General features: G+C 41.7%; 1 protein-coding gene across 8 annotated transcripts in view; it reads left to right on the top strand.

Annotated features, from left to right (window-relative positions):
• Positions 1-2,176: 2,176 nt before the first annotated feature.
• Positions 2,177-21,452, top strand: part of ATXN3 (ataxin 3) — a 38,003-nt gene continuing 18,727 nt past the window's right edge. For 6 of the 8 annotated variants that reach the window (XM_040478053.1, XM_040478051.1, XM_040478052.1 and 3 more), the window contains exons 1-6: positions 2,177-2,238; positions 9,146-9,310; positions 9,540-9,584; positions 11,272-11,357; positions 11,830-11,896; positions 16,582-16,669. In XM_040478053.1, the coding sequence (XP_040333987.1) occupies positions 2,215-2,238; positions 9,146-9,310; positions 9,540-9,584; positions 11,272-11,357; positions 11,830-11,896; positions 16,582-16,669 (475 nt within the window). In that variant the 5' untranslated portion in view covers positions 2,177-2,214. Of the gene's footprint in view, positions 2,239-2,490; positions 3,086-7,561; positions 7,655-9,145; positions 9,311-9,539; positions 9,585-11,271; positions 11,358-11,829; positions 11,897-16,581; positions 16,670-21,452 lie in introns of those variants that run through there. The other 2 variants (XM_040478056.1, XM_040478055.1) reach the window with 2 other exon arrangements.

Raw genomic sequence — 21,452 nt, 5'->3', positions numbered from 1 at the left:
TACATAGACACAAACTTTCTTTTAAAAAAGTCAGGAAAAAAAAGTGGTTTGCATATTTTTTCACTTCGTGAGATCATGATTTGTTTCCCCAGTCAGTCCACAGTTCCTTAAGAACATGCATGGACTGTTTCCCCAATATGGGATTGTGGACTGTGCACACAGCATCATCTGATAAATGGTAACTAAATCCTATCCCAGAGCACCCGGTCCTCACTGGACTCTCCATTTCCTTACCTCCTGCTGCCCCTTGTGTTCCTCTGAACCTGCACTCACCAAAGTCAACAATAGTCTCCATAGCAACACAATTTAGTGGAATCTTGCTAAGTCCTGATGTTGCTGGACCTCTTGGCAGCAACTGATACTGACTGCTCCTTGAAACGTTCCCTTCTCAGGGCTTTGATAACTTTACACTCCCCCGCTTTTTCCTCCCTTCTCTTCCACTACTCCTTCTCTACCCTCAAGATTCTGCTTTAGATCCTCTTCTCGAGCTCTTCCTTTTCTCCTAGATGATTTTATTCACTCCTGTGAATAACTCCCTGCTCTATAGCAAAACCAAACCCCTGAAATCCAGACTATCTATCTTTTAAAAAATACTTATTTATTGGAAGAGTGCAAGCGGGGGAGGAGCAGAGAGAGGGGACAGAGGATCCAAAGCAGGTTCTGCACTTACAGGGTGACATCAGCAAGCCCAAAGTGGGGCTCCAACAAGATCATGACCTGAGCTCAAGCAACAGAGCCACCCAGGTGCCCCTATCTATCTATCTATCTATCTATCTATCTATCTATCATCTATCTATGTGCCCACCCATTACTTTTCTCATGGATCATAGGTTTGTCAAATTCAACATCTCTAAGAGGTAACCTCTATCTTCTCTTTCCCAAAACTTGCCCTTCCTCCTGCTCCTGCCACAGTGGCTGCCTAGGGCAGAAACCCAGACATCATCCCTAATGTTTCTATGTCCCTCACTTCCCACGGTCACCAAGTTCTGTTGAGACTCCACGATTCCTCATTATCTCTCAAAACAGTCTCCTCTCGACTGCAGGTCAATACTCTAGTCCAAACACCATCAGCTCTCCTAAGACTCCCTCGACAGCGTCAGCTCTTTTCTGTAGCTAGTGATCTTTATAAAATGCAAATCTGAGCATGTCTCTTCTCCTTTAAAAACTGTATATAACTCCCTAACTGCCTTTAAAAGGCATACCTTCCTGGGAGCACCTGGGTGGCCCACATTGGGTTGTCTGTTGTCAGTACGGAGTCGGCTTCAGATCCTCTGTCCCCCTCTCTCTGCCCCTCGCCCACTCTCTCTCTCAAAAATAAACGTTAAAAAAATTTTTTTAAAGCATACTTTTCTTAATTTCAAGGTGCAAAATCTGCTTCTTCCCTACTCCTTCAGTTGCCTCAAATACCTTCCCCCCATTTTACTGGATTTTTCAGTTCCTCCAACTCATGCTTCCTCTTCAGGGCCAGAACACAGACACTAATAACAAGGTGTATGGATTTGGACCCCAGCGCAGCAATTTACCAGTTGACTTTGTTCACCCTTCTTTTCTTAATCTCCCTGTACATCAGTGTCCTCATAGGTAAAATAGGGATCATAACAACACCTACATCAAAGGTTGTATTAAATTCGTTAATATATGCAAAAGTAGTTTAAGAAGAATAATGCCTACCCTACAGTAAGCTCTGTATAAGTATTAACTACATTTTTACACAAGTGCTAGGTGTTGGGGGATGCAATGATGTCTTTTTCTTAATCCGGCTTTCAGTGGGGGAGGACGAGAAAGATATTAAATAATTAAATGCAAATATGATAAGCATAAAATACAAAGTGGAAAACATAAAAGAACATAGAACCCAGGTGTTCCTTGTCCAGACCCCTAATAGCCTACAAATCCATAGCAATGGGTGGGAAGCGGAGATCCTCCAGACCCTAGGTGGCGCTGCAACACCCCCACCCCCCCCAAGCTGGCCAGATAAAGGGAGATCGCAGGACGCGCTACACAGGTCACGTGCCCTCGCATTTACCGCCCCGGCGTTCACTAGCTCTTCGCTCCACGTGACTCACTTCCTCGGAGATGATTGGTCTGTGAGAGGCACGTGGGCAGGGGCGGCTCGAGGCGGGGCGGGGCAGGGTGGGCGGAGGGGTGGGGCCGAGGGGCGGGGCTGGAGGGGGGTGGTTCGGCGCGGGGGCCGTTGGCTCCACACAAATAAACATGGAGTCCATCTTCCACGAGAAAGTGAGTGTCCGCGTTCGGTGGGGAGCTGTCTGTTGTGCCGTGGCTGCGGTAGGGCGCGGTACAGCCTCCTCCCGCAGAGCTGGCGGGGGCCCGATCGCCCCCATCCCAGCCTCGCCGGGCGGGGGAACTTCGTAGGGAGGGCAGCTTCACCGACGCCCCCACCGCACCCTCTGCCAAAGAGGCCGGTGCCCGAGGTGTCCGGGGCTCGGGACGCCCGGGCAGCTGGGAGGGAGTGAGGGCAGGGCCGGGGACACCATGGGGGCACGGGAGTGCGGTGGCACCGAATGGGTTAGCTTCCGCGCTTCCCTTCCACTTTCCGTGGGCTTCACTCTCCATTCCCTTCTCCCCCAGTCTCTCTAGGTTCTAGTTAGTCACCTCTTGGACCCTTCCCTCGACCCTCCCCAACTCCACCCCACTCCCTCAGTCCCACTTCTGGCAGAATTAACTTTTCCTCCTCTGGGCTCCTCTGTTCTATATTGGAACCTCCCATACACTTAGATCTCCGGGGTTGTGTTCTTGTCCTCCTGCACCGGGTCCCTGAGCCTCCCTAGGGCGGGGACCTTGGCTCGTCCCACGTAGGGCCTGACACTTGGGGAAGTGAGGTGGGGAATCCTGAGCGCCCCTGAACAGGGAAGTCGTCACAGGAGTTTTTGTTACGGGATGTCTAGGTTTCGTTTCTTTTGGTGGTTGCATCTTTCCGGATCAGGAGGCCAGCTTCCTTATTAGTTATCAGGACTAGACTGGAATAATTTTGTTGTCGTTCACCTAGCCTGTTTTGCTTTTATTCTTTAACGACCACGCACTTGAAGATAACGATTGGTGGCATGTGGAGAAACAAGCTATTTGGGTGTGAATGAAACCTTCCCCAGGACAACTTTGGCACATGATAGATACATTGTTTCATAATAGTTTCGTGTTTGGAAAGGATTGTCGGGAAGGCTTTTGTTTAGTAGGAGCAGCAGGGTTTGGTTTTGTTAAATACTTGTAAACGATCATCTATCCATTCACACAAAGCCACCAAAGACAAAAGAGACACAGGATGGGTCTAAACAAGTTGTTCAATGGAATGCTTTTCTTTATAGAAAACATTTTAGAACATTTTGGCACTGGAGTAGACCAGTTTTTATGTTGGGGGGGGGGCGGAGGAAGGACTCCTATAATTACCACTAATCTTTTGACTTGATTGACGTGATTGATGAATCTTGGACAAGAGAAATTTAGTTGCCTGGCTAAGGAGATTGAATGAAGAGAACCCTCCATATACATATTTTTATTCCTGATTTTCAAAAGCTTTGGTATAGGACCAGATGTTTCAAATGGAAGACTTTAAACTTTTTCCACACCACCTCTTGAGAGTTACATATTTTTACAGATATTGATTGACAGCCATTGGCACTGTTGGGATAGATTTCAGTGAAGGTAACTACTAAACCTGGGTGGTTTAGTAGCTGGGTGCTAGCCTCATAAAGGTCTACTTTTCCTGAAAGAAGTCACTCTCGATTATCAACATCTGTGTAGGCTTAAAGGTACTTACAGAATACATTTATCCTTATCAACTTATATGTACTTAACAGATGAGGGCTTTTGAAGTTTTTTAGGCATATTTCAAGAGTATGGAAAATACCTATAACCACAGGGCCCGTCGTGAATCTCATACACAGTCCATTCTGGGAATGTTTGAGCTTAATATGCCGTTTGTCAGCACCCTCCTTTCTCCGTCTGCCACATACATATGACCTTTGTCAGAGCACCAGCGTTGGCCTTAAGGAAGCTGCGTATATAGAGATGCCTGCCTTGCAACTGCTTCCTCTGGGAATGTTGGTTTCCCCATTTTCACAGTGGCGCCACCTTGAGTGCCCTTTGTTAAGTTAGGATGTAAACTTAACAGTTGTTCTGTGGTATATCCCCAGTGCCTAAGATGGTGCCTAGCACATAGTTGCTCAATAAATATTTAAGTGAATTAAGAGAGTTTCTTGAGCTTCTAAGATGTGTATGGTGGTAGTTATCTAAAAGAAATCATTTTTCTGTAAGTATTTTAGGCTTTGCAGGTCACATACTGCCTCTCACATGTTCTTGTTTGTGTGTGGGTGTGTTACCCAACCATCTCAAATCATAAAAACCACTCTTAGCCACAGGAGCAGGTTGTATTTGGCCTATTGGCTAGAGTTTGCCAAGCCCTAACAAACCCTCGTACTAAATGGCCACTAACTGCCCGGTGTTTTGGTGTTTGTTTTAGTTCTGATGTCTGCTTTCTGTCATTTCTGTTACCATTTCTATTGCTAACTGCTCTTGGTGTGGGCACAGTGCCATCCAAATTGGTACTTTTAATGTAAATTGAGAGTGTAGCCACACTTGTTGGGATTGTGTTTAAAATTAATGAAAATGCCAGAAGATGCTGAGCTTTGACTTGATGCTATTCATTTGGCCTTTTTGTGATTGTTGGTTTCTAGCTGTCTTGAGGACAGTGGAGGTCTAGGGAAAACCCAATTCCAAATGAGTGGCTCGAGGAAGTAATAATAGCACAGACTTCACTTCTGCCTGAGTTTGAATCCCGGCTCTGCTATTTACAATCCATACAATCCTGAGCAAGTTACTCATTATCTCTCTGGGCTCCAGTTTCCTCCTCTGTGGTGTGAGGATAATGAAGTGTCTACCTCAGTTATAAACACTTGGAATGCTTCCTGGCACATGTACTAGGGAAGTGCCGGCCATTGTTGTTACTCAGATACTTGTGTTTGCTGGACCTCGCCATAGGGGGTGAGAGCTTAGCGTCACTGAGATGAGATGAAGTAGTCATAGGTTGATTGTGTGGGCACTTTAGGCCGACCCTGAGTGCACCTGAAGGTTTATGCCTGGTTTCCGCTGTAATCAGTTAGTGTCTGTGGGAATTTGAACTCGTTGCAGGTTGGTCCTGAAGACTTTAAGGACGGTGAGAGAATGATTTGGTTACACTTACCCTCTGTGTAAGTGTATTTTATAAAACCCTCTGTGGTTTTGTAAAATACCTCGGTAAAGCTGAACATACAGATTGTTCATCCTCTGATCCCAATACAAGAAGTCTGGGCCTAAAATCATGGCATTTCAATGCTACTGAACTTTGACCATAGCACATATAAACTTCTATCCAACTTTGGTTTAAAGCTCCACGAGGAAGAGGTGGGTGGGGATAAATTGGTGGGCTGGGAATGGATAATATTAGGTGGGGCACTTGTACAATTTTTTTTTGGGTTCATGTAGAATTTGATTCACCTTGTTTAAAAAGTGATTTTAAATTTGGACTGAACAATTTGTTTTCTTCTATTAAATCACATTAGAAGTACAGAACTTGCTATTTCCTGTGACAGTTTACTTAGACAAAGTTTGATATCAATTGCTTATTTTTTTGTACTTCAAAGCTAGGTTTTTAAATTATTTTACGGAGATCGAGTGGAGAATTGAGGCAGAGGGAGAGAGAGTTTTCCAAGCGTGGGACTCAATCCCACAACCCAAGCCAAAACCAAGAGTCAGCTGCCCAAGTGACTGAGCTACCCAGGCACCCCAAAGCGAGTTTTTTAGAGAGAGAATTTTTTATTAAATAGTTGGCTTCACTATTTCAATATGTGTATTAAATGTGACGACCATAGTTTGAGAGCACCAAACTGAGGCATGTAACCTGACAGCCAGACAGAAAATTTGCATTAGGACTGTTCCCAGAAAATCCGGTGTCTGGTGACCATAGTAGGAAGTTCTTGGGGCTCCTGGGTGGCTCAGTCGGTTAAGCGTCTGACTTCAGCTCAGGTCATGATCTGACGGTTGGTAAGTTCTAGCCCCACATCAGACTCTCTCTGTGCTGGTAGCATGGAGCCCCCTTTGGAACCTCTGTCTCCTTCTCTCTGCCCCTCTCCTGCTTGCATGAGCTCTCTCTCTCTCTCAAAAATAAATAAACATGGGGTGCTCGTGTGGCTCAGTCATTTAAGGGACCAACTCTTGGTTTCAGCTCAGGTCATGATCTCATAGTTCATGAGTTTGAGCCCCACATCAGGCTCTGTACTGACAGTGCAGAGCCTACTTGGGATTCATTCCCTCTCTCTCTCTCTCTCTCTCTCTCTCTCTCTCTCTGCCCCTCCCCGACTCATGCGTGTGTGGCCTTTCTTTCTCTCTCTCCCTCTCTCAAAATAAATAAACTTTTAAAAAGTTAAGTACATAAATAAACGTAAAAAAAGGAAGCTCTTGATATGTGAAATACCTGTATCTTAGCAGAGTTGTTGTGGTTGTTATTTGAACTTTTTTAACTGTAACAAACACACATTAAGGGTACACACACCATAAGAGTACAGCTCAGTGAGGTCTCACAAAGTGAACACATGTGTAAATAATTCTTAGATCAGGTAACAGAATATTTATTTGCTCCGCTTAGGCCTTCCTCCAGATACTGTCCCTCCACCCCACCTTCACCCTTGTGAGGGTGATCGCTGTCCTGAATTCTAACGTCATAGATGAGTTTGGCCTGTTTTTGAGCTTTTATAAATGGCATCATACAGTGGCTGCTCTTTGAATCTATCTTCTTTAACGTTGATTCGTCTGTGTTGTTGCAGGTCGTTGTAGTGAATTCATTCTCATCGTCATATAGTTTTCCCTTGTGAAAAGAGCACAGTTTACCCATTCTGTGATGGGCATCTGGATGGTTCAGGGTGGGGCATTACCAGTAGTAGTGCTAGGAACATTTTTATATGTGTTTTGATGAATGTACGTCTACATTTCTGTTGTTGGCATTATGTACCTAAGAGTGGAATTGCTAGACCACAGGGTTCATATATGTTAAGCTTTAGTAGATACTCCAAATAGTTTTCCAGAGGGGTTGTACTAATTTACATGTCCACAAGTGGTATTTTGATGTCTCTGATCTCCAACATTTTAGCCATTTTGGAGAGCGTATAGTAGTAACATACTGCAGTTTTAATATATCATTCCCTGATGGTTGATGACGTTGAGCATCTTTTTGTCTGTTTGTGAATACTTGTTTGTCTTGCCCGTTTTTCAGTAGAATATAAGTAGGATGGCTGTGTATTCCTTCAGTTCACGTTGTATTGTTCAGAGGAAGTTTCTTTCTAGAGGTAGGAATACAGTAGAAGGAAAAAGAGGTGGAGACACTTTCTCTTGCACTATGTGGCTGTGACTTCAGGGATACTGTCTTCAGCTTCAAGGTACTTCTATACCAAAATATGAAGATAAGCTTATCTTGGCCCCCTCCCTATCTTGCGCTCAGACTCTCTCAATGCTGCCTTCCTATTCCACTGCATTCATATACCCTGTATCATTTTCTGGAGCTGAATTTTGTTCCTAGAACCAGGAGAAATATGTGTCTCACCAGGTGTTGCTCTTTGGAGTCACCAAAGAGTTCTGTGTCACTCTTGAGTGACAGAGCAAATCGTACAAGGTAAGACAGGCTGGGTTAAGGCATAGACTTTAGTGGAGGAAAGGAGAACTTAGAGGGTCAGGGTTAGTGGGAGAAGAAAGTATTCTCATCTTCTGCCATCATTCCACAGAGGGGTCTGTGTTCATGGGAAGGGATCTCCTTCGCCAGTGAGTTTCCCTTCTTCCAGGGCAAGTATGGGAAAGTGACATTGTTGTGGGGAGCAGGGTGATAAGCAGACTGCTCAGGGCCAGGCAGCCGGGATTTATTTGTTTTTTTTTAATTTTTTTAATGTTTATTTATTATTGAGAGACAGAGAGACAGAGCACAAGCGGAGAGAGGCAGAGACAGAGGGAGACACGGAATCCAAAGCAGGCTCCAGGTGCTGAGCTGTCCGCACAGAGCCCGACATGGGGCTCGAACTCACAAACTGTGAGATCATGACCTGAGCCAAAGTCGGACGCTTAACCGACTGAGCCGCCCAGGCGCCCAAGGCAGCTCGGATTTACATTTGGGGTGCCAACTGGGTGAGGGCCAGCTGCCCAGCAGCTGAAGACCCTGGGGCCCATGGGAAGTTGTACTCCCTCCACCCCCCCAGCGATACAAAGCCAGTGATGCCTCCTTGGATGCAGCCCTCCTCGCTGGCTTGTTCAGAAACGAGCTCCGGGTGTGGTTTGGGGAAGTTTTGCTTGTTGTACATACTGCATAGACATTTTGTGCAGAGCTCCCCGAAGAGAACCTTGGTTCGGTTGGCTACAGGTCTTCATTAACGTCGAGCAGGATCTTTCCTACCTGTATCAATTCTTGAGATACTTTTGTTCATTGATTTGAAACTCCTTGAGTAAGCATTTAGATCGATAGATTATCTTCAAAAAAATTTTTTTTAATGTTTATTTATTTTTGAAGGAGAGAGAGACAGAGCACGAGCGGTGCACCAGCAGAGAGACAGGGAGACACAGAATCCGAAGCAGGCTCCAAGCCCTGAGCTGTCAGCGCAGAGCCTGACATGGGGCTCGGACTCAAGCCGTGAGATCATGACCTGAGCCGAAGTCAGAGGCTTAATCGACTGAGCCACTCAGGCCTCTAGATCGAGTAGATTATCTTATTAAAAGAACACACATGTTCTAGGGATTAAAATTTCGCTTTCAGTGTTAGTAATTTTCCATGGAACCTCCAAAGAGATATATTTTAGGTACTGAAAATGAGAGGTGCTAATGTTTTTATAGAGTAGTTTCTAGTGAAATGTGAAATTTGGCATATTTGTAGAGAATGCTGTTTGTTTATATAAGTCATTCTCAAGTTTTTGATCATAGAGCTAAATAATTGTAGTTTCCTTAATGGTAAAATTATAAAACAAGTGTTAAATGAAAATTCAGGTACTTCGTAAATCATTGCTGTTGAAGGCCAAAATGGCTCGGTTTGGCTGCGTTAGTGATTAAATTCCTCTTGAGAGGAAGATACCGTACAAGTCTGTTCAGCAAATCACATTTGAATTTTTTCTTTTGAAAATATTAGCAAGAAGGCTCACTTTGTGCTCAACATTGCTTGAATAACCTATTGCAAGGAGAATATTTTAGCCCTGTGGAGCTGTCTTCCATTGCCCATCAGCTGGACGAAGAGGAGAGAATGAGAATGGCAGAGGGAGGAGTCACCAGTGAGGACTATCGCACTTTTTTACAGGTACTGACTTTCAACTCACCGAATCAGGTTCTGAAAAAATGTGGGTACCCTTTAGAAAAGGATGAAGCATTCTTCCTATGGGGATCTGACTTGTCGATTATAACTATGCTCTTGACTTCATAAACGGGACCGCGCAAGATGTTATTTTAAATATGCACACCAATGACGGTTTCTATCCTTCTCTCCCCACCCTCCACCCCCGCCTCAACGACCCATCCGAAATAAACAGCAGCCCTCGGGAAATATGGACGACAGTGGTTTTTTCTCTATTCAAGTAAGTGGTTAGAAGCATGTACTAAGGGCTGTTGATGTCCGGGCACTGATCGCGCTGAGGATGTGGTCGATACGCATCTCTTCTGACAGCATCTCTTTTCACGGTCACTGTAATGATGTGACCTTCAGCGGTCCTTCTAGTAGATTGTGTCTAAGAGTGTAAGATTATTAAAAAATAAAAATAAAGCCATAGAACACAAGGAAAAAACTAGGGGAAAAAGTGTAAGATCATACTCTAGAGCACTAGATTTTTATAGAGATAAACATGAAAATTAAGATGGTAGAACCTTCATTTTAGAGTAGGGCGTTTTGAACGAAGACCATGTAATTTACATTTGGATGCTGTTAACCGTAGTTCCAATAAGAGTATTTCAAACTTGCTACATCTTGGATAAATTTGAGAAAATGCAGCACCTCACTGCCTTCCATTTAAATCCGCGTACCAGGACTGGATTCCTTTATTATGGTCTGTGGCTTTTGCTTTCTTTCTTTTTTTACACTTTCGGCTCCCCTTGAATTCTGTGGGTGAATGTGTATGTACTTGTGAGATTCTTTTGCCTTATCCATGGGTCTTTCATTCTAACAGCCGGGAGGTATATCCAGAGTTCTTCCAGAAGCTCTCTCGAGGAGCCTGTTCCGTCCCCCTGTATTGTCCTCCTGGACCCCTCATTCAGTAGCCTCTCCGTCCAGCACTGCTCCACATGGGCGGTACCTGGTGAGAGCTGCCGCAGCGCTAGAGGAGGCTCGAGCGGGCCCTGCGCTTGCTGTTGCCTGTTTGTACGACACTGGGACGCTGGTCTTGGTGCCTATTCACGTCTGCCCCCTGCGTTGTGTTCACTGTTTATCTGTGCTAGCTGGCACCTGGTTCACTTGCTGCTCTGTTGGCTGCCTCGGAGGGCGGAGAGTGAATTTTCAGAAATGTCCTTTTTTTTCCTCCAGACAGTTGGAAGTAATCAGGCTTATTTATTTATTTTTTCCTACGAATTACAAACCCATGATGGTAGTTCAAAGTCTGAAAGCTTCAGTTTAAATTCCCAGGAAGAATCCATTTTTAATAGACAAAATTTTCATCACTACTGACATACCAGGTAGTGAGTTGAATATAACTTTTCTAAAGCAGGACCCGGAGCAGCCAGATTATTGTGTGTATATAGTGGACTACTTTTAAGAATAATACTTAGGGGCGCCTGGGTGGCTCAGTCACTTAGGCGTCCGACTTCGGCTCAGGTCATGATCTCACGGCTCGTGGGTTCGAGCCCCACGTCGGGCTCTGTGCTGACAGCTCAGAGCCTGGAGCCTGCTTTGGATTCTGTGTCTCCCTCTCTCTCTCTCTGCTCCTCCCCCGCTCATGCTTTGTCTCTCTGTCAAAAATAAATAAACATTGAAAAAAAAAAGAATACTGAGTAGAATATACATCTGGATTTTTGAGAGAGTTTTATCTCGGAATTATGTGGTTCTCTGGAATGTTCCAGAAACCTTGTGTAAAAAGGACTCTTTTATAGGTACTTTTTTTTCTTTTATGGATTCAGTGATGTATTTATACACATACTTTTTAAAAAGCATAGCCTTCTAGGGAAAATTATGAAGTACAGTTGTTTATGCAACTAACATGGCTGCGCTACTTAATTTGGAATTGAATGGTTTAGCTCATGAAAAGTTGCTTTTTTTTTTTTTTTTTTTTTAAACAGGTTATAAGCAATGCCTTGAAGGTTTGGGGTTTAGAACTAATTCTCTTCAACAGTCCAGAGTATCAGAGGCTCAGGATCGATCCCATGTAAGATTTTATTTTGCTCTTCCACATTGCTTTTTCTAAACTTGATTTTTAAAGTTATAATTTCTTAAAGAAGCAAAGCGTATTTTGAATGCTTTTGTCTTGCTTGATGTTCCCTGTTTCATTCCCTCAGAGTTCGCTGTGACAGCTTTTGGGGATGTCCGTGAACATCTGCCCATTAACTCCCCTCCTCCCTTCGGTGTCAGGCAGCACAGGACTGATCCTTAAAGGGTGTGTGGTGCCATCATTCTTGATGCGGCATCACTAACCTGCAGAGAGATTTCTACTGTTTGCGTTTTGGTTTTGGTTTTGTTTTTAATGCTATTTTGTAATTTCTCAAAATCTGTGATGCTTCACTGTAAGCACAATCCTAAACTATCATGTTTTATATAATACTTGCTAGTAGATAAACTAAATGAATGTGAACTCTGTTATTTCAACTTAATATTGTGTATGCATTTTTTTCTTTTTCTAGAAATGAAAGGTCATTCATATGCAATTACAAAGAACACTGGTTTACAGTTCGAAAATTAGGAAAACAGGTAATGTTTCTCCTTTTGTCTTTTTTCTCATTTTTCCCTCCATTTGCAACTAAAATGTTCATACCTCCCGGATGAAGAAATTTACCAGTAACGTGTGTGTATGGTACGGTTTTAATCTTAATGGAAATTTTCTCTTTTCAAAGACAGTAGCAGTTTCCCTTATAGGTTTATTTGTAACAACCATGCACAGTTGATGCTTGAACGACATGGGTTTGAACTACATGGGTCCACTTATCCGTGGATTGTTTTTTACAGTACAGTACTATAAATGTATTTTCCTTCTGATCTTCCTTTTATTTTTATGGTTTTCTTAGTAACATTTTCCTTCCTTTAGCTTTATTGTGAAAGTAAGTATATCATAGGTGCCTGATTGGTCGATAGAACATGCAACTCTTAATTTCAGGGTTGTGAGTTCAAGCCCCACGTTGAGCATGGAACCTACTTAAAAAAAAAAGTATACAGTACATATGCGAATTGTGTGTTAACTGTTTACATTAGCAGTAAAGCTTCCAGTCAACGGTAGGCTATTAGTACTGAGTTTTTTGAAGAGTCAAGCTATACGTGGATTTTCAGCTGTGCCAGGGGCCAGCACCCTTAACCTCCACGTTGTTCAAGGGTCAACTGTACAATTTAACTACATAAGAAAAGCTTTCTATTTAATACAGTACAGAAGGGGTCACTTTTAGTGAGTTTTTATGGGATAAAAATGTTCTTCCAGTTAACTATGACTTTATAGATTTGTTCTCGGCATACAGTAGTGTCATGAAGCCTGAAATAGCATCCAGCATGAATAAAAAGTTTTCAGTTATGTTTGCTTTAGCATATCAAGATTATCCACATTCCAAAATGTCATGTAATACATAAGGCTTCATAAAATCTATGTGGATATAATACATACATCTACATAAAACTCTATTTTTTTTTAAAAGAACACGGAATGTGTCTTGAACAAGCCTTTCTTAAGATCAAGAAACGTACCTAAGGTGTTATTTTTTAAGATAATTACCAAAGATCTTTGGATACATGACACTATTTTGAAACAATTATGTAAAGTCCTTTTTAGGGGCGGCTGGGTGGCTCAGTTGGTTAAACATCTGACTCTATTTTGGCTCAGGTCATGGTCTCGCTTGTGTGGGTCTGAACCCCACATCGGGCTCTCCACCGATAGTGTGGAGTCTGTTTGGGATTCTCTCTCTCTGTGCCTCCCCCCCATACACTCTTTCTGTCTCTCAAAAATAAATAAACTTAAGAAAAAAGCCCTTTTTATTAGAATTTTGAATCTTGGGGCGCCTGGGAGGCTCAGTCGGTTAAAGGGCCTACTCTTGGTTTCAGCTCAGGTCATGATCTCTCGGTTTCGTGAGTTGGAGCCCCTCGTCAGGCTCTGTACTGACAGTGCGGAGCCTGCTTGGGATTCTCGCTCTCTCCCTCTCCCTCTCTGCCCCTCCCCCACTCACACCGTCTGTGTCTCTCTCAAAATAAATAAACTTAAAAAAAAATGTTTTGAATCTTGGAAAGAGGAATATTAGAAATGGTCCAATATAAAAAGAAATGAACTTATTGATACGTTCAGCAACGTGGGTGAACAAAAATAATTATGCTGAGTGAAGGAAGCCAGATACAAAATACTATGTACTGTAAGGTTCCGTTTGTATACAAGTCTAGAAATTGCAGACTGATCTGTAATGACAGATTAACCAGCTGTTGCCTGGGGATGAGGAAGGTGAGGAGCAGTGAGAGAGGAGGATCACAAGGGCCCTGGAAACTCTCGGTGGTGGTGATGGTTTCTTGGGTGTACACATATGTTAAAGCTTCAAATTGAACACTTTTAGGTATGTGCAGTTTCTCGCATGTCAGTTATAGCTCCACGAAACTTTTGGAAAATAAAATAATACGAAGCAAAAAGGAAAATGAAATCAAGAATGAGTGCACTGATTAAATCAATAAAAGATAATTCAAAAATAGAAACCCTGCTATTATGTTTTAAGTCCTTTTAAGTCCTGTGACCCGATTATTTCTAAAGGTCCCTCCTGAGTTGTACAAAGAGCAAGTAAGGAGGTGCGTTGCAGTAGAGGCTGACCTGAGTGGGGGTCAGCTCCAAGGAGAAAGCAGAGAGGACACTGCCGAGATTATTTAACCTTCGGCTTTTATTTATATCTTTAAAAAATTATGATCAAGTATTCTTTACCTTTCCTGTATAATCACTGGATTTTTTTTTTTTAAGATCTGAAGACTTAGGTTCCAGAAGTTCCTTTGGTGATTTGCATGTAAACTTGCATCGTTATTTTGAGAGATTTTACAAATTTTAGTTTAAAATTGAATTTTCACATTTTAAATTACTTAATCTTTTATAAATACAAGAAATGTCCAATTTTAACTTACTATATTTGGCTCTAATTTATATTTTTGTTTACAGTTATGTTTTTCACTGTACACTCTTTTGTTAGAGGTCCTTGTATTATGAAAAAGATGACTGGAAATGTTTTTTTTCCTATATATATTTTTTTAAATTCCAGTATAGTTAACATACAATGCTATATTAGTTTCAGATGTACATGTAAGTGATTCAGCAGCTCTGTACATGACTCAGTGCTCATTACAGTGAGTGCACTCTTGGTCCCCTTCACCCATATAACCTGTCCTCTACCCACCTTCCTCTGATAACCACCAGTTTGTTTTCTGTAGTTAAGAGTCTGTTTTTGGGGCGCCTGGGTGGCTCAGTTGGTTAAGCATCCAACTTCGGCTCAGGTCCTGAGCTCACAGTTTGTGAGTTCGAGCTCCGTGTCAGGCTCTACGCTGACAGCTCAGAGCCTGGTGCCTGCTTTGGATTCTGTGTCTGTCTCTCTCTCTATCCCTTGCCTGCTCACACTCTGTCTCTCTCTCCCTCAAAAATAAATCAACATTAAAAAAACCTTTTTTTAAAAAAGAGTCTGTTTTTTGGTTTGTCTCTTTTCCTTTTGTTCTTTAAATTCCACATATGAGTGAAATCCTATGGTATCTGTCTTTCTCTGAGTTACTTCACTTAGCCTTATACTCTCTAGATCCATCCGTGTTGTTGCAAATGGCAAAAGTTAATTCTTTTTTATGGTTGAATAATATTCCGTTGAGAGAGAGAGAGAGAGAGAGAGAGAGAGAGAGAGAGAGAGAGTGTGTGTGTGTGTATCTCCTATCTTCTTTATCCCTTCATCTATTGGTGGACACTTGGGCTGCTTCCATAATTTGGCTGTTGTAAATAATGCTTCAGTAAACATAGAGGTGCATATGTCTTTTCGAATTAGTGCTTTTATTCTTTCGGAGAACACCCAAGTAGTGGAGTTACTGGATCGAAATGTAGTTTTATTTTTAATTTTTTGAGGAAACCCCATACTGTTTCCATACTCCATACTGTTTGCATTCCCACCCACGGTGCAGGAAGGTTTCTCTTTCTCCACATCCTTGTCAACACCTGAGTCTTATGCTTTTGATGTCAGCCATTCTGACAGGTGTGAGGTGATATCTCATTGTGGTTTTGATTTGCATTTCCCTGATGGTGAGTGATGTTGAGCATCTTTTCATGTGTCTATTGGCCATCTGGGATGTCTTCTTTGGAGAAATGGGTGACTGGAAAAGTACTATAATCTCTGTCAAAATCCAGGAAAAGTAGTTGGTCATGATGTTGACAATAATTTTGGAAACTTTTGTATCTTGTGGGTTACATTAGGAATCCTATAAAAGAGTGACTAAGTGATTTTAATTACATGTGAGAGTGGCTCAGTGATCCGTGTAAAATCATTTGGCGATTTTGAATTCCCTTCCTGGAATGTCTACTTTTCTCACAATTGGAATCTTTTGGCCAAAATTACCAGTAGTGGGAAGACTTTGTGTTGGTTTCATTTTTCTTCAGTATAATGTGATTAGGGTTTTGTTGGGCAGATACTTTGAAAAAGATTTGATTATACCTATCAATAAAGATACTTTAAAGTAGTATCAATTTCTGTACTCTTTTTTGGGGTGGGAGATACAAAGTTTATGACTTAAAGCAAAATTTTATTTTATTTTATTTGGTTTTTTAATTTTTTAATGTTTTACTTATTTTTGAGACAGAGGAACAGAGCATGAGCAGGGGAGGGGCAGAGGGAGAGGGAGACACAGAATCTGAAGCAGGCTCCAGGCTCTGAGCTATCAGCACAGAGCCCGACGCGGGACTCGAACTCACAAACCGTGAGATCAGGACCTGAGCCGAAGTCGGCCACCCAACCAACTGAGCCACTCAGGCACCCCAAGCAAAATTTTATTTTTAATTAAAAAAAATTTTTTTTTTATGTTTATTTATATTTTGAGAGAGAGACACACAGTATCCGAAGCAGGCTCCAGGCTCTAAGCTGTCAGCGCAGAGCCCAATGCAGGGCTCAAACCCACGAACCATGAGATCAGGACCTGAGCCGAAGTCGGATGCTTAACTGACTGAGCCACCCAGGCACCCTGCAAAATTTTATTTTTAAAACATTTAATACTGGTAAATCTGCAACATTTATTTCAGTTTTTAAAAATCATATTATTAAATTACTTTTTAAAAATCTTGGTTTGACATGTTTTCAGTGTTTAGATAGCCTTAGTAAGTTTAGGTGGGTTGTATTTATTCTTAACATATGGAACTTCCCTATTACTTATAATGTACATTAACTTAAATACTTAAAATTTTTTTCCAGTGGTTCAACTTGAATTCTCTCTTGACGGGTCCAGAATTGATCTCAGACACATACCTTGCACTTTTCTTGGCTCAATTACAACAGGAAGGTAAATAAAGACTGAAATTTTTATAATATTGTCTTTCAAAGTAGCTTAATAAAACCAGCTCTATTAGATGTAAGTATAACAATACTGTTTTTATGGCAGGGGCAGTGAAATCATCTTTATGTTTTTCTTGGTGAACTTTAATCTGTGATTTGGATGATACTATCCATCCCGTTAGAGTTTTCACTGACACTTGGCCCTCCCCTGAGGTTGCTCCTGCCTTAGCAACCCCACTAAGTAATGGCTCTTGTTCCTTCCAGACCCCACGGACTCCATGGCCAGGCGTGGTGGGTGGGGGTATTCTTGCTTCTTGCTTCTTCAGGCCACTGTTCTTACCTAAAGACTCCAGCTTCTCTAAAATACCTGGCACGAGAGTAAACTCTGCCTCCTGCTCTTTTCCATTCACTTGTGATCCTCTTTTTCCATGGAATATTTTAGGGTCTGACTCACTGTTTTCTCTCAACTTGAACTCTTCATCGTTGTTAGTGATTTCTACACAAAAATCCATCCGATTCCGTACATTTTTATTTTCAAAGACCAGTTTTTTCATCTTGCCTTTGCCATTACCAACAACGGTATCACCTTCAAATCCCAATTACAAGCATTTTAGTCTTTGACAATTGCCTATCTTTATACCATATTTTCTCCGTTTTCTGCATCCAACAATTCTTTAAACCCTACACAAACATTGCCCTTATATCCTTACTTCCTGTCTGACCCTGCTTATTTCTGTAACCCATCATTATAATCAATCTGATGCGTTTCTCCACTCCTCTTTCCTTCCCTCTATTATACTTTCATGACAAAATGCCAGCCCTGGTTAAAACTAGATCTTGGGCTTGTCCATTCCTGCATCAGAGCAGCTGAACATGGCTACGTAAAATGGGGTGACTGATTTTGCTTTAAATTTATGATGACAAATTTCAAATGATCCTTTAGGGCTACTTGACCTTGCTACTGTGTTTTCATAGTAAGGTCACTTGCCACTCTCCAAGATGGTTATTTTCCAGTTCCTCTCTTCAAATCTCTAACCACTCACCTCTTCCTGACCCCTAGCTATGACCTTCCTTTGTATTCTGACAAAACAGAAACAATGAAAAGACGGGCACCTGTGTGGCTCAGTTGGCTGAGCATCCGACTTCAGCTCAGGTCATGATCTCAAGGTCTGTGAGTTCAAGCCCGGCGTCGGGCTCTGTGCTGACAGCTCGGAGCCTGGAGCCTGCTTTGGATTCTGTGCCTTCCCCTCTCTCTGCCCCAACCCACCCGCATTCTGTCTCTGTCTCTCTCAAAAATAAATAAACATTAAAAAAAAATTTTTTTTAAATAAGCAACGAAAAGAGAACTCCATCTTTATGCCAATCTATCAACGTGCCTGTATCCCAGCCTGTGCATTGAGCCTATTAAAATAGGTGAATTGTCCCCTGCTCCTGACCAAGACCAGCCTGTCCACTTTGGGGCTATATCCCAATTCCTCTCACCTATTCAGGATCTTTGCTCTTGCTTTTGTCTTTTCTACTTGCCTGCATGGTCACTGTCCCCCTCTTTCTGTATTACTCCTATCAGCAGAGAAGTAAGAAAAAGCTTCTCTTTACTCCAGGAAAGGCCAGCTGCCTCCCATTTTTATTTTCTCCTTAGAGTCCCCTCTAGTGTATTGTCTCCTGTTCTTGAACTCATTCCAGTTACATTGTCATAGCCAACATTTCACCAAAAAGTTGCCTTCTCAATTCATCAGTGACCTCCACATTTGTATTCGGCTCTCAGTCTTCTTTTTATTTGACCTCATCTTGAGGGTGGAGTTGAGTATACCCTCATGTAGAATAGAACAAAACTTTTTCATTGAAAATTTCAAACAAATAAAAAGTAGAGAAAATAATGTGATGAATTCTCATGTACCCATTACCCAGCTTGAACAGTTATCTCATGGTCAATCTTATTATACACATTTTCTTCCCCTGCTAATTTTGAGCATCTTATTTTCTCTGCAAATTTTTTAAAATTAAATTTTTAAAAGCAAACACTCTTAAATATATATGTGTGTGTGTGTGTGTGTATATATGTGTGTATGTATATAAATACATGTATATCCACAGTACTATAAGCACGCAAAAAATTGAGCCACAGTGCTTTAATAACATCAAATACCCAGTCTGTTCAAATCTCCAGTCCCCTTGGTTGTGTCTTAGGATTTTTACAGTTTAACTAGGTTGAAATGACTTTCACTAATTGCATTCATTGACTGATATGTTTTCCAAGTCTAACTGTAGGTTTCCTTACATCTTTTTTCCCCTTGATTTTATTTATTTATTTATTTATTTATTTATTTATTTATTTATTTATTTTGAAGAAAATGGGTTGGGGTGCCTGAGTGGCTTGGTCAGTTGAGCATCCAACCCTTGATTTTGGCTCAGGTCATGATACCATGGTTAGTGGGTTCGAGCCCTGCCTTGGGCTCTGCACTGATGGTATGAAGCTTATCTGGGATCTTCTCTGTCCCCCTCTCTCTCTCAAAGTAAATAAACTTATTAAAAAAAAACAAACAAAACTGGGTCATTTGTTCTTCCCCACACTCTGAATTTTGCTGATTATATCTTTATTTTGCTCTGAGCCCTGAATACCCAACAATCAGGTCTTTAGAACTGAGGCTTAATCAGATTCAGGTTGATTTGGGGGCAGGGTGGGGAGACCTTGGAAAACTTCACAGATGGGGTGACACTTGACATCTGGTTGGCTCTCTTTTTGTGTTTTGAGCAACCACTGATGATTGGTGCCTGGATCGATTATTTCATTCAGGGTTGCAAAATGGTGTTGTTAGATTCCCATGATGTCTTCACATATTCGCTGCATACTTTTATACAAATAAACTTTCATCAGTTATTTGGTTCTCCTGAAGTATAGTTCATATAGGAAAAGCAGAATAAATATTCTTCCGTTTTATAGTTTTTTAAGATGAGTTGGTTTCATAGTGCACTTCCTCCAAAGATAACCAGTTAGCAAAATAAAAAAGGGGGAGGCGCATGCGTGGCCCAGTCAGTTGAGTGTCCGACTTCCGTTCAGGTCATGGTCTCGCAGTTGGTGGGATGCAGTCAGTGGGCCCGAGCCCCACATCAGGCTCACTGCTGTCTGCACAGAGCCCGCTTTGGATCCTCTGTGCCCATCTCTTTACCCCTCGCCCATGCACGTGCGCTCACGCTCTCTCAAAAAAAAGTTAAAAAACATTCAGAGATAACCTGTTAGTTTGGAGGTTTTGATTTGTGATGGTAAACTAATCCATCAAAACGTAGTTCGTGTGTTTCAGTCCATTGTGATTATTCATATCGATACTCAAATTGTGCCACTTGCATGAGGGGGTACCTTTTGAAATTGACTCCTCAGTTTCTGAAATGACCACTGTAGCTTTTTGAAGGCTTTTTTTTCTCATAAGACAAGATGTTTCAGGCTTACCTTGTATGTTTCTTGCCTTAACTTTTAATAATGATGTGTAAAGCTCAGTCTGGGTACTAGCCTGCTTATTGCTGCTGGGTTGGTTGTCTGTCATGTTGCTCTTTCCAATTCACATTCAGGGTTATAGTAGTTTTACTTCTTTGATATCATATTCTAGTATGTTTTTTCTTTCATGCCTAAACTTCTGTTCCTAAGTATATCCTTCCTTTTCGAAACACTATCCACACTTGGCTTCCAGACCACTATGCTCTGGTTTTCCTCCTATCTCATTGGCTTCTTCTTTCAGATTTCCTTTTGTGGATCTTACTCTTGCCAATTTCTTATGGTTGGAAGTGACCTAGAGACAATCCTTGGACAATTTCTTGATTATGGGCTGTCCAATATTATTTTTATTTTGCTGTCCTGTTATTTTAAATATCATCTCTAGGGGCGTCTGAGTGGCTCAGTCGGTTAAGCGTCCGACTTTGGCTCAGGTCATGATCTCACGGTCCTTGGGTTCGAGCCCCGTGTGGGCTCTATGCTGACAGCTCGGAGCCTGGAACCTGCCTCGGATTCTGTGTCTCCCTCTCTCTCTGATCCTCTCCCGTTCATGCTCTGTCTCTCTCTGTCTCAAAAATAAATAAACATTAAAAAAAATTTAAATATCATCTCTAAATAAAATCTACATGCCCATAATTCCTAAACTTTTATCCTCTGCCTACACATCTACCCTGAACGCCAGACTCCTGGCTTTGATGTCTCCACTTGGGAAGCATTTCAAACTGAACATGTCTGGAAAAAATTTGTCTCTTTTCCCTATATATGTTGTCCCTCAGGTTTTCTGTTTTGGTAAGGTTCTGTCTTCTTGCACTCTGGTTCCTATACGTTATATTGATAAAGCAGCCCAGAGTGCTTTTTAAAAAGTGTAACGCATATTACAGCACACCCTCTTACCACCCTTTGGTGTCTTCACTGGCATATGTCTCAAATAAAACCAGAGGTATTTACTGTGCCACCTAACCAAGACTGAGTGTCTGTTCTTCATGATGCTCCTCACGGACTGCCATGGTGCTGACATATTTACTTTAGGGTCTAGAAACAATTTTACTGGCGTACAACATTCTAGACCATCTGAACTCTGAGCACATTTGTTCTTGTTTAAATAAAGTATATTAATCGTGTTATGTCTTGTTGAAAAAATAAATATTGTGCTGTTTTGTATTTTTTCCATTAATAGTTCTTTTGTTCTTTGTTTCACTATCTTTTAATACTCACAAAAGATATCCAGTAATAAGTACCAAAGCTTAAGAAAAATTTATGGTAGAAAAGCTTAAATTGATCAGAATGACTTAGGTATAGTCTACCC

This window comes from Herpailurus yagouaroundi, unplaced genomic scaffold, assembly GCF_014898765.1.
Source record: "Herpailurus yagouaroundi ecotype Mexico unplaced genomic scaffold, PumYag 141, whole genome shotgun sequence".
NCBI classification, from domain to species: domain Eukaryota; kingdom Metazoa; phylum Chordata; class Mammalia; order Carnivora; family Felidae; genus Herpailurus; species Herpailurus yagouaroundi.
This window is presented reverse-complemented; position numbering and strand designations above follow the sequence as displayed.